This window comes from Bos indicus, chromosome 3 (assembly GCF_029378745.1).
Source record: "Bos indicus isolate NIAB-ARS_2022 breed Sahiwal x Tharparkar chromosome 3, NIAB-ARS_B.indTharparkar_mat_pri_1.0, whole genome shotgun sequence".
NCBI classification, from domain to species: domain Eukaryota; kingdom Metazoa; phylum Chordata; class Mammalia; order Artiodactyla; family Bovidae; genus Bos; species Bos indicus.
The window spans coordinates 98027114-98040914 of record NC_091762.1 but is presented as its reverse complement, the minus strand read 5'-3'; the positions used below and the strand labels follow the sequence as shown (position 1 = coordinate 98040914).

Here is a 13801-nt window from a genome sequence, read left to right as displayed (position 1 = left end):
TTACTTGGCATATTATATCATTCTCCCAAGATTCCTTGAGAAAAGTCACACTTTCTTTCCCAGCAATATATTTTCTCTCAAATCTTGGTTCTGTTGAGCAACTCAAAATATTGTGTTATACACCAAAACCTTTCCTGTTTACTCATTTTTGCTCTCATGTGATCACAGTATCAAAGATGAGCTTGCCACAAATACAAGACTGCAACAAAACATAAACATGGAAAGGGGAGAAGAAAATGAAGTGCCACATTTTCAATAAGCCAGTAGAAATTAAACACCTAATTTCCAGTTTAGAAGAGCAAATTAAATGTCACCACAATGGGAAAAAAAAATCAGACAATAACATGGGATATTCTGTATCCGAGTCTGGTCTCCTTAACATAATGTGCATAAAAAGACCTTTTCAGGAATGAATGTGCCTAGTAGCTTTATCCAAGACAGTCACAACCTGGTAACAATCCAAATAATCAACAATAAAGAGAAGGCATAAACATGCTGTGGTGTACAACAAAATCTGGTGTGAACCATATGATAGAAATCTATTGTGAACCATATATATATATATATATGATATATATAACCATATAACCATATGATAGCTACTACACAATATAAAGGAATGACTACTGATAAGCACAGCAACATGGATGAGTCTCAAAAATACAATGAGCAAGAGAAGCCCACAGAAAATATTATACACTATATAGCTCATTTCAGAGAAGGCAATGGCACCCCACTCCAGTACTCTTGCCTGGAAAATCCCATGGACAGAGGAGCCTGGTAGGCTGCAGTCCATGGGGTCGGTAGGAGTCTGACATGACTGAGCGACTTCACTTTATTTTTTCACTTTCATGCATTGGAGAAGGAAATGGAAACCCACTCCAGTGTTCTTGCCTGGAGAATCCCAGGGTTGGGGGAGCTTGGTGGGCTTCTGTCTATGAGGTCGCAGAGTCAGATACGACTGAAGCGACTTAGCAGCAGCAGCAGCATATAGCTCATTTAATATGAAGCTCAAATACTGGCAAACTAATCTGTGGTGAGTGACAGAAATCAGAGTAAGTGTTCCCTTTGTGCAGGGTTTAAAAGGAGGAACAAGGGAATTTACTGGGGTGCTGCAAGAGTTCTAAACCTTGATTTGAATAATGGTTATATAAAAGTGTATGAATTTATCTAAATCCACAAAAGAAAAGACATTGTGGAAAAGAAAAAGTAGAACTGCTTTATATCAAAATGAACTAAAATGATCTAACAACCAAATGCAACATGTAAACTTTGATTGGATCCTGGTTTGGAAAAGCCAACTATACAAGTCATTTCTGTGACGATGAGGAAAACCTGAAAGTGGACTAGATACTAAGAAAGCATCGATAATTATCATAGCTGTGATAATAGTCTTGAGGTTATGTAGAGCAATGTTCTTATTTTTAGAAGACATATACTAAAGTATTTAGGACTCTCATAGCAACAATTCTGTCATATTTTAGCAAAAAAAATTATTATAAATATACAAATTTACAGATATATCAAACTAACGAACACAGGTCATGGGATATAGCTACTCATTGTACTATTCTCTCAACAACTCTGTATGTTTGGGAAAATGTCAGTAAAAAATTGAGGGGGAAAAGAAGATGTCAACTTTTTTAGATCTTGAGTGATCTTCAGGATACATTATAGAAAGTATAAAAGCAAAGTGCAGAGTAGCTTATGTAATATGCTATCTATCATGAAGGAAAGAAAGGAAAGTAAAAAATATATATGGGAAGGGGCAGTGTACTGTGTGTGTGTATCTAATGAGATTATATTACAAGAGGAAATACTAGAAGAATCAATAAAAATGGTTTCTTATAGCAGATGAAAATAGATGGAAGATATGTTTGAATAGGGCTGGAAGTGAGACTTCTTGGAATGTATCATTTTATACAGTTTTGACTTTTAATCCATAAATGTAAAGAATTGAATTAAATTGAAAAAAAAAATGAAATTGAAAAGACGTTAAAAATATCTTTGCTCATATAATTCCTCTATTCAATCAAAGCTGAATCAAGCTTGTTTAACCTATATGATTATTAACAGTTTTTATATATATATTTTTTGCTCCTTCTGAGCATCAGAGTAATTTAATGGGGCTTTTGCTGGTCAGAAATCTTAGCCTGTTGCTGCAGATCTGCCCCTAAAAATAGTCATGCTATTTTCTCATCTGTAAAATAATAATAATAATAATAATCCAATGAAAGTTAAGATTTCTTAGAACTGTAAAATTCTTGATTCAAATGTTTGTTGAAAAAAACCAGGAATGTTTCCACATGCATAATTTCTTAAGCCACGATGAACAACAAAGTTCCACTGTATAGTCATTCACTTTCCCTCTGATAATACTGGAGAGAAAGGCTGGTGAAATAACTTTTCTCTCTTCAACCCCTTCAAGCAGTAGTCAGTTACCACAAAGCACTGATACTTCCTCTAAGCAAGAATGGATTGGCCAAGGAAGGGATGCAACAGCCAGCCCATCAGGCAGCTGCTCTCCGCAGGCTGCTAAACTCCATTGGTCAGCACAGGAGGAAGCAGCCAGAAACAAAGTCTAGAGAGGCTGAACTCCAGAGTTTTACTAACTGCCAAGCAGTTCAGGAAGCTTTGTGTATTCTTTTGCCAAATGAATCCTCCTTTACAAAAAGGCAGCTGTGGGATTAGAAAAGCATCTGAAACCAAAACTACAGAGTTTCTGACATTGCAAGGAATAAAATCTCTGCAGCCTTAAACATAAAACAAGGGAGCCAGAAACTCTGTTCTTCACCCCTGCCTCACACTCTGCCCTACCCGGCCTTCCTTTCTTTAAGACCCAGCAAAAGATGTAAGACAGTCTTGTGATTTCCCTGGAGGTTTCAGGGGCTGTGCCTCACTGGCCTCACTGTAATGTGAGGAAGAATAGACAGGAAAGCAGGGGATGCTTTCGGAGAGGTTGGGGGGCGGGGGGCCTGGATGGCAGGGTGTGCAGGAAGGAAGGGGAGTTACTGGCTATGTAAAGTATTAAAACACACCACACATCCATGCACCCATACACACACACACACACAGTTTTGCTGGGAGATGAAAGAGCTGAGAAATAAAAGGACTTAAAGAAGTAGAAAAAGAAAAAAAAAAAAAAGGACTGAAGGAGGAGGAATTGTGTTTCCAAACTGCTTACAGGTCTAAAACAGAGGTATGGAAAGACTTTTGGGTGGATTTCCTCTAGAAGAGAGAAGCTGGGCTTTCGTCTTAAGAGGAGAAAGGAGGGTTCTGTAAAGAATGAGGGGGAAGGAGATCAAAACCCCTTGGAAGGTCCTATGAGATTGTTCAGAGGGATGGTGTTTGCTCAGAGCTTGGAGAGGTCCTGGGCCCTTCTCTTGAGGAAGGACACGGGAGTTCTCTGCCTCAACTGGACTTCCACAGCAACGTCGGGGACAGGACCCTCTTTGGCATCTCTTCCGTAGGGTTGCGGGTCATCTCCAGCAAGTTGAGAGAATGAGTAGTTTCCTCTTAACGTTGGTGCCTTTCTTGGAGTGAAGGGAAGGATCGGGGATCCCTCTCAACATTGGGAGAGTTTGGGGACTGCAGGAACTTGAAACGGTTTCTGAGGGGTGGCCCTGGGGTGGCGGGGCGGGGGGCGGGGCGGGGGGGGAGATGGCAAGCTGCCGCGCGCAATGATGACACACTTCGGTTGTGGAGTGCAGGGATTCTACTTTGGAGATTTGAGAGGAAAGGCTCCTTCACTAATCAGAAGCTTGCTAAACAGTTCGAAGGAATCCACCAGCACTGATTTGAGAAGAAATCCATCCCCCAGTCCCCGCCCCTAAGACTGGGGAGAACTCAGGTCAGTAATAATCTCTCACGAAAAGAACAGGAGCAGAGAAGAGGAATTTTTAAAAGAAACCCCTACCCCCCTACCCCAATCCATGGAAAGTTAAGCACGCGGAGAGCAGGACTTTCAAAAGTGGTTTAGAAAGGATGTGAAGAAACTCTAACTGGAAGCTGAGAGGAAGTTAGGGGAGCTGAGGGGTGGGGATCAGAACTCTGTGTGGCTGGAGTGGGAGGGCATTCATGATTTTTGAGGCAAAGGAAGACCCAAGTGACACGGGGTCAGGGCTCCACAGGGATGACTCAGAGGGTGGAGGAAGTTTCTAGGTGAACCTGGGTTCTCGGAAGTAAACACAGGCGGCGTCCCGAGTAAATTCCCGAGGCTCACGACACCCGGGCGGCGGCGATGGGGCCGCGACCAGTACTCACAGAGCGGATCTCCAGCGCCAGGGCGCATTGCAGCGCCTTCACCTTCGGCATCCGGGCGGGGTTGGGGCGGCGGGGACAGACCCCGGCCGCGGACCCGAGGGAGGCGAGGAGACGCAGGGCGGGGCTAGGACGGGGAGGAGACGAGGTGGCGGCGGCGGTGACGGCTGTGGCCCCCAGGCCGGGGCCCGCGGTCCAGCCTGGGTCCCGCCCGAGCAGCAGCGGTGCGCGGGGCGCGGACTCGTTGTCATAGCAGCTGCGAGGGGCGGGGCCGGAAGAGAAGCCCGGCGGGAACGCGCGGGAGCCGCCTCTAGAGTACGGTGGCCTGGGGGAGGGGCTTGGCGAACGCCAGGAGGGGCAGGGCCGCCGAAGAGTCAGGGTGGGCGGGGCAGTTCGTCTGTGACGTCAAACTACGAGCCCAAATCCAGAGGAGGAAGAGAATAGCTGTATTAATAGCACAGTATGCAGGGCAGGGAGGAGGACTCAAGAGCCCTGAGTTCCAGTGTGGCAGTGGCAACTTGTGGTAGTGGCGTCTCCAACTATAAAGAATTATAATGGTTTTTCGTTTTCTTATTTGAATTTCACCATATAGTTTTCAAAGCCAGCATGAGAAAACAGGGTTGGAGAAGATCCTTGTTCAATTCAAAGTTATAACCAAGATTGCACCTTAAGAACTCTCCTGTAAAACTCTGGTTCCTCCCTGAGAAGAGGATTGTCAGTCAAATCACCTATCTCTTCCTAATCTCCTATTCTGTGACTTTTTTGTTACGGCATCCACCTTCCCTTCAAGGATTCGTGTCTAATAACTATATGCATCCCAGAGTATATTGTTTTAAATTGTTTAAAATTGAACTGTCAGTGAAGTGCCAACAGTGTTTATTGTTTTAAATTGAACTGTCAATGAAGTGCCTACAAATCTAGTTGTGAAGCACCTGAGCCATAGACTGTCAAAGATTAAACGAATCTAAGATTTTGCTCAAATCAATCATTTTAAAACCATGTTTAGGGTGAAATTTAATCTCTGGTTCCTCTCTTTTCTAAGTCCAGCTTGAACAACTGAAAGTTCATGGTTCACATATTGTTGAAGCCTGGCTTGGAGAATTTTGAGAATTACTTCAGTAGCATGTGAGATGCGTGCAATTTTGCAGTAGTTTGAACATTCTTTGGCATTGCCTTTTTTGGGGATTGAAATGAAAACTGACCTTTTCAAGTCCTGTGGCCACTTCTGAGTTTTCCAGATTTGCTGGCATATTGAATGCAGCACTTTCATAGCATCATCTTTTAGGGTTTGAAATAGCTCAATGGGAATTACATCACCTTCACTAGCTTTGTTTGAAGTGATGATTCCTAAGACCCACTTGACTTCACATTCCAGGATGTCTGGCTCTAGGTGAGTGATCACACCATCATGGTTATCTGGGTCATGAAGATCTTTTTTATATACTTCTTCTGTGTATTCTTGGCACCTCTTCTTCTGCTTCTGTTAGGTCCATACCATTTCTGCCTTTTATTGTGCTCGTCTTTGCATGAAATGGTCCCTTGGTATTTCTAATTTTCTTGAAGAGATCTCTGGCATCTAGCAGATGCCAACATCCACTGGATCATCGAAAAAACAAGAGAGTTCCAGAAAAATATCTATTTTTGCTTTATTGACTACACCAAAACTTTTGACTGTGTAGATCACAACAAACTGTGGAAAATTCTGAAAGAGATGGGAATACCAGACCACCTTCCCTGCCTCCTGAGAAATCTGTATGCAGGTCAAGAAGCAACAGGTAGAACTGGACATGGAACAATAGACTGGTTCCAAATTGAGAAAGGAGTACATCAAGGCTATATATTATTACTCTGCTTGTTTAACTTCTCTGTGGAGTATATCATGGGAAATGTTGGGCTGGATGAAGCACAAGCTGGAATCAAGATTGCCGGGAGAAGTATCAATAACCTCAGATATGCAGATGATACCACCGTATGGCAGAAAGTGAAGAACTAAAGAGCCTTTTGATGGAAGTGAAAGAGGAGAGTAAAAATGTTGGCTTGAAACTCAACATTCAGAAAACTAAGATCATGGCATCTAGGCCCATCACTTCATGGGAAATAGATGGGGAAACAGTATAAAGAGTGGCTGACTTTATTTTGGGGGTCTCCAAAATCACTGCAAATGGTGACTGCAGCCATAAAATGAAAAACGCTTGCTCCTTGGAAGAAAAGCTATGACCAATCTAGCTGCTGCTGCATCGCTTCAGTCGTGTCTGACTCTGTGCGACCCCATAGACCGCAGCCCACCAGGCTCCCCCGTCCCTGGGATTCTCTAGGCAAGAACACTGGAGTGGGTTGCCATTTCCTTCTCCAATGCATGAAAGTGAAAAGTGAAAGTGAAGTTGCTCAGTCGTGTCCGACCCTTCACGACCCCATGGACTGCAGCCTATCAGGCTCCTCTGTCCATGGGATTTTCCAGGCAAGAGTACTGGAGTGGGTTGCCATTGCCTTCTCCATGACCAATCTAGACAGCATATTAAAAAGCAGAAACAATACTTTACCAACAAAGGTCCATCTAGTCAATGCTATCGTTTTTCCAGTAGTCATGTATGGATGTGAGAGTTGGATTATAAAGAAAGCTGAGGGCCAAAGAATTGATTCTTTTGAACTGTGGTATTGGAGAAGACTCTTGAGAGTCCCTTGGACTGCAAGGAGATCCAACCAGTCTATCCTAAAGGAAATCAGTCCTGAATATTCATTGGAAGGACTGATGCTGAAGCTGAAACGCCAATACTTTGACCACTTGACGTGAAGAACTGACTCATCTGAAAAGACACTGACGCTGGGAAAGACTGAAGGCAGGAGGAGAAGGGGACGACAGAGGATAAGACGGTTGGATGGCATCACCAACTCAATGGACAAGAGTTTGAGTAAGCTCTGGGAGTTGGTGATGGACAGGGAGGCCTGGCGTGCTGAAGTCCATGGGGTTGCAAAGAATTGGACATGACTGAGCAACTGAACTGAACTAAACTTAGTGTGAAATACATTATACATACAGAAGTATATAAACCAATTTCATCTTAAACAATAATAATAATACAGCAATACCTGTGCAACTAACATACAGCTTAATAGAACATTACCAGCATCTTAGAAATGTCCCAAACATTTCATTGCCTTCCTTTCCCTGAAAGTAACCACTACCCTGACTTTGTCACAATAATTCCCTTGGTTTTCTAAATACTTTTGAGTTCATGATTGCATTTCTAATCAAAAAATTATTTAACTTTTTTCTGTTATTGATGTGATATAGACGTAATTAATACTATATGTATTCTGTGACTTGCTTCTATCACTCTTACGCAGTAGGATTCTCCCAATGTTGATGCTGTGTAACAGGAAGCTTTTTCCATGATTGGACGGTGAAATATGTCCGACATAACACAAGAATATACATTGATTTCGTTATACTTAAAGAGCCCCTTGATGAAGGTGAAAGAGGAGAGTGAAAAAACTGACTCAAAATTCAACATTCAAAAAACTAAGATCATGGTATCCAGTCCCATCACTTCATGATAAATAGATGGGGGAAAAGAGGAAACAGTGACAGATTTTATTTTCTTGGACTCCAAAATCACTGTGGATGGTGACTGCAGCCATAAAATTAAAAGACACTTGTTCCTTAGAGGAAAAGCTATGACAAACCTAGACAGTATGTTGCAAAGCAGGGACATCACTTTGCTGACAAAGGTCATACAGTCAAAGCTATGGTTTTTCCTGTAGTCATGTATGGATGTGAGAGTTGGACCATAAAGAAGGCTGAGCACCAAAGAATTGATGCTTTCGAAATGTGGTGCTGGAGAAGACTCTTGAGAGTCCCTTGGACAGCAGGGAGATCAAGCCTAAAGGAAATCAACACTGAATATTCATTGGAAGGACTAATGATGAAGCTGTAGCTCCAATACTTTGGCCACCTGATGTGAAGAGCTGACTCATGAGAAAAGACCCTGATGCTGGGAAAGATTGAGGGCAGGAGGATAAAGGGATAACAGAGGATGAGATGATTGGATGGCATCATCGATTCAATGAAAGTGAGTTTGAGCAAATTCTGAGAGATAGTGAAGGGCAGGGAAGCCCGACATGCTACAGTCCATGGGTTCAAAAAGAGTCAGATGTGACTTAGAGACTGAACAGCAGCATTGATGGTTACCTGTACTGTTTCCGTTTTTAGCTGTTAACAACAATGTTGTTGTAGACATTCTAGTCCATGTCTACTAGTGCATATATGCTACAGGAGTGGATTGACTGGGTTTTAAGTTTTGCACATGTGGGACTTTAATAAGTAATGACACACCATTTTCCAAAGTTGTTGTATCAATTAATATTCCTACTGGGAGTGTATACGAGTTTTTATTTTCCACAGATCTCATGATATTTGGATAGAAATCCAGGATCCCGGTTTTGTTTTGTTTCCTGAATAAGCTAGATTTCCCAACAATATCTACTAAACATTTTATATTTTATCTCATTGATTTGTGTCACTGCCTGTATCATACATTAACTACCCAAAGTTCTGTCTTAAAGATTTCTATTCTGTTCTTGTGTTCTATTTGTCTTTCTTGAAATAGTAAAACACTGCATTATTACTAGGCTTCTTAATACCCCATTTAGCAAGTTTCTTTCTCCATCTTTCTCGATTTATTTAACTCTGTGATCTTTTATTCTTTTTTTATTTTAGAGTAAGCTTATCAAGTTTCTCATGCAGTTCAACTGGAATTTTTATTGTGATACATTAAATTTATAGACTAATTTGGGGAACTGACATCTTTGTAATATTGCATCATCCTATCCAAGAACATAAAATGTTTCTCTCTCAGTTCATCTTCTATATTCTTTGCTAGAGTTTTCAAATTTTCTGCATAAAGGTCTACTTAATCCTGGGTGTTTAATTATAGTTTTTTTTCTTTTTACTATTGAAAACAGTTTCTTACTTTTCATTATATTTGCTAATTATTGCAACTGTAGAGACATTTTTATTTTTATAAGTTTAATCTGCCAAATCTGTTAAACTTGTACTATTTGGAATAGTTTCTCTGTTCCATTGTTATTGATTTTTTTTATTGCAGAGATGATAAGCACTGTATTGCATTTTGATTGCCACCATAACAAATCACTACAAACTTGGAGGTTGAAAACAATACATGTTTATTATCTTACTGTTCTGTAGGTCAGAAGTCTGATGCAGGTCTTCCTGTGCTAAAATCAAAGGATTTTATTGGGTTCCTTTCTAGGAGAACCTGTTTCCTTTTCAGCTTCCAGATGCCACCAACATTCCTTGGATCATGATCTCCTTCCTCCATCTTCAAAGCCAACAGTGAAGAGTCAAGTCTTTCTCAACTTGTTTCACTCTGACCTACTCTTCTGTCTCCCTCCTTCCTCCTTGAAGGACTCTTATGATTACAGTGAGGCCACTCAGATAATCACCTTTCTCAAGGTCACGTGATTAACAATTCTAATTCCATGTGTCAACTTAATTCTCCCTTTGCCATTTAAGATAACATGTTCATAGATCTAGGGATTAGGATATGGACATCTTTGGGGGCTTATTATTCTGTCTCCCACAAGCACCAAGTGAAAGTGAAAGTTGCTCAGTCGTGTCCGACTCTCTGCGACCCCATGAACTATACAGTCCATGGAATTCTCTAGGCCAGAATACTGGACTGGGTAGTCTTTCCTTTCTCCAGGGGATCTTCCCAACCCAGGGATCACACCCAGGTCTCCCTCATTGCAGGTGGATTCTTTACCAGCTGAACCATAAGGGAAGCCCAAAAGGAATTATAATTGTATTGCATCAAATTGCTTCCCAAGTGGCACTAGTGGTAAAGAATCCTCCTGCAAATGCAGGAGACACAGGAGACATGGGTTCAATCCCTGTGTCGGGAAGATCCCCTGGAGAAGGAAATGGCAACCCACTCCAGTGTTCTTGCCTGGAAAATTCCATGGGCAGAGGAGCCTGGCAGGCTAGAGTCCATGCAGTCTCAAAGAGCTGGACACAACTGAGCATCTGACTACACACACATTGCATCAAAATACATCAAATGTGTTAAAAATCCTTGAGTTGGTAAAAATACTTGAAGGGGAAAAAAGGCATGAGTCAGCTTTGAGTAATTTAAGAACCAACTCATTCTCTAATTTGATAAATAAAAAGAAAGAAGCAAGCATTCATACTGAATTTCTTGTTGGAATTATACCCCAGGGTGACCAAAGAATTGATGAGTGGTCTTTATAGAAGACTCCAAGTGATAAATGAACAGAGAGAATGAAGAATTAGAATATTCATGGCTACTAAAACCATTAGTGAAAAGCTGAAAAGGATTTTTATCATGGGTTGGGTCAGTGTGACAACATTCAAACACATTGATCAATCTTAATATCACAAAAAGAGAGAAAATCAGACATTATATCCCTTTTGGCACAATAAAATATGAACTTTCATGACAAAAGAATCAAACTTGAATCTCACCAAAGCATCCAAATATATCACCAATGTACAGGAAATATAATGTTTAAAGTAACTAACTTGTTAAATAAAACCATAGGGATTTAAGCAGCAAAATGAAGACCATATGATTTTTTTCAACAAATTGCAAAGGAAAAAATCAAAAAAGAGACCCTGTGGACCCTGTGTATTAAAAGAGTGAAAAAGACAGTCTAATATGAAGTGCTTATGAAGCAAGAGTAGAAATTTGAATGCTGACTTACTTAAGATAATCTTAAATAATTTTTAAAATCTTTTTTTTTTTTAGGAATGGAATGGTGCTGGGATCTAGTTATTAAAAAAAAGAGCCTATATATTTTATAATATCATATACACTAAAGCATTTATGGATGAAATATGATGTCTGGGATTTGCTCCAAAAACTTCCAGTGGAGGTGGGAGCTGTTAGTGTTGAACAGTGGTTGAGGTGTGGATAAAACAAACTATCCTTCTAATTGGTGATGGTAAGTATGTTGGAGTTCATTATAGTGGTTTTTTCTATTTTTTGTATGAACTTAATTCTTATTCAGTTCTGTTCAGTTCAGTCGCTCAGTCGTGTCCAACTCTTTGTGACCCCACGAATTGCTGCACACCAGGCCTCCCTGTCTGTCACCAACTCCCGAAGTTCACTCAAACTCATGTCCATCGAGTCGGTGATTCATGCAAAAGTAGTAAGTGTTGAACAGTGCCAAATGCTCTTTCTATACTGATTGTTGAGATAATCATGTGAGCTTTCAACTTTAGCCTATGTGCAAAGTGAATTACATTGAGTTACTGGTTCCTGATATTATACCTTTCTTGTTGTCTTATACTTCGTTATTTTGTAAATATGCTTTTTATATGATTATAGGTAATATTTTATTTAGGTTTTCTCATCTGTGTTCATATGAATATTGGACCTATAATTTCCCTTTGTCATTGTTTCTTGATTTTAGAATATGGATCATAAAAGCATATAATAGACTGCATGTTTACTCTTGTCCACAGATCTCTGATGTTCTCTTCATTTTTCTTCAATCTTTTGTTTCAGATTTTCAAATTGTATAATTTTTTGATCTGTATTCAAAGGAACTAACACCTTCTGCCATCCCTAATCTTATGTTAAGCCATTCAGTAAAATTTTCATTTCATTTACTATACTGTTTAGCTTTTACTACTGTTTCATCTAGTATACTAATTAAATTTCCATTAAATCTTTCTTTTAAGTTTCCACATGACTGCTGAGATTCCCGTTTTGCTCATACATTGGGATCATATTTTCCTTTACCCTCTGAGCATATTTTCCTTTAATTCTTCGAACATATTTACAGTAATTGTTTTAAAGTCTTACATCTGACATCAGACATCTATACCATATCAAGTTCTGTTCCTATTAGCTGCATGTTTCATAATCACATTTTCCCATTTCTTTGTATGTCTAGTGGTTTTTTAAATTGAATATTGGATATTTTGAATAACACATTGTGAAATCATGGATTCTGGGTTATCTATTATCTTTTCTCTGAAGAGTGTTGTTTTAGCAGTCAGTTTAATTAAACTGATGCAGACTTAATGATATACTTTGTTACTTCAGATATGTGAAAATCCTAAGATGTTTTTATAGCCCTTCTAACTTGGTAAAACTCAACTTCTAAATTCTGTCTCTCCTATGAGTTTGTCAGTCTTGGTTATAGACTTTAAGGCAAATCTGCTGCTGTGCTTAGGCATTCAGTTATGTCTGACTCTTCGCTACCCCATGGACTATAGCCTGCCAGGCTCCTGTATTCATGGAATTTTTCAGGCAAGAACACTGGAGTGGGTTGCCATTTCCTCCTCCAGGGAGGCAGATTCTTTACCACTAGTGCCAGCTTCTTCCCTATAGTGTGGGCCTTACTATACGACACGGTCCTTTCTTCTAAAGTACAGCCATCCTGGTGTATCAGCTGGATTCCAGGAATATTAAGAGTGTTAAATAGATCGCTCCACAATGGAAAGTTCAGAATTCCAGTGTCCCCCAGCACTGCTTGATCTCAAGTATCTCTCTTCTGTTCCCAACCCTGGAACAGCTGCTAAGTGGCAAGCCTGAGGTGGTCTCACTTGCACATGTAAAGCTCATCCCTCATCATTGAAATTTTGAGGGAATTGCTCATAGTTTCTAGGCTCTCTCCACACAGCTCCTGTCTTACTAAAGTCTGCTAGAACAGTACATCACAGTTTGAGTGGCTTGTAAACCACAGAAATTTATTTCTTACTATTGTTGAGGCAAGAATTCAAGATCAGGGTGCCAGCACAGTTGGGCTCTGGTGGAAGCCTCTTCCAGGCTCTTCCAGAATCCTTGTATCCTCACATGGTAAAATGGGTGAGAGAACTCTCTGTGGTCTCTTTTATTAGTCTATTAATCATATTAATGGGGCTTTCCTGGTGTCTCAGTGGTGAAGAATCTGCCTACTAAGGCAGGAGACACAGGTTTGATCCCTGGATGGGGAAAATCCCCTGGAGAAGGAAATGGCAACTCACTCCAGATTTCTTGCCTGGAAAATTCCACGGGCGGAGGAGTTTGGCAGCCTACAACCCATGGGGTCACAAAGAGTTGGACATGATTAGTGACTAAACAACAATCACATTAATGAAGGCTCCATTCTCATGACCTACTTACCTTTCAGAGGCCCTAACATCAGTGCAAAGAAATAGAGGAAAATAACAGAATGGGAACAACTAGAGATCTCTTCAAGAAAAGTAGAGATATCAAGGGAACATTTCATGCAAAGATGGGCTCAATAAAGGACAGAAATGGTATGGACCTAACAGAAGCAGAAGATATTAAGAAGAGGTGGCAAGAATACACGGAAGAACTGTACAAAAAAGATCTTCACGACCAAGATAATCATGATGATGTGATCACTCAACTAGAGCCAGATCCTGGAATGTGAAGTCAAGTGGTCTCTTAGAAAGCATCACTATGAACAGAACTAGTGGAGGTGATGGAATTCCAGTTGAGCTATTTCAAATCCTGGAAGATGATGCTGTGAAAGTGCTGCACTCAAT

General features: G+C 40.5%; 1 protein-coding gene across 3 annotated transcripts in view; it reads right to left on the bottom strand.

Moving 5' to 3' along the window:
- SPATA6 (spermatogenesis associated 6) overlaps positions 1–4579 on the bottom strand; it is a 183450-nt gene extending 178871 nt beyond the window's left edge. For all 3 annotated transcript variants that reach the window (XM_019957509.2, XM_019957510.2, XM_070786581.1), the window contains exon 1: positions 4264–4579. In XM_019957509.2, the coding sequence (XP_019813068.1) occupies positions 4264–4314 (51 nt within the window). In that variant the 5' untranslated portion in view covers positions 4315–4579. The remainder of the gene's footprint in view (positions 1–4263) is intronic.
- Between the last annotated feature and the right edge of the window lie 9222 nt (positions 4580–13801).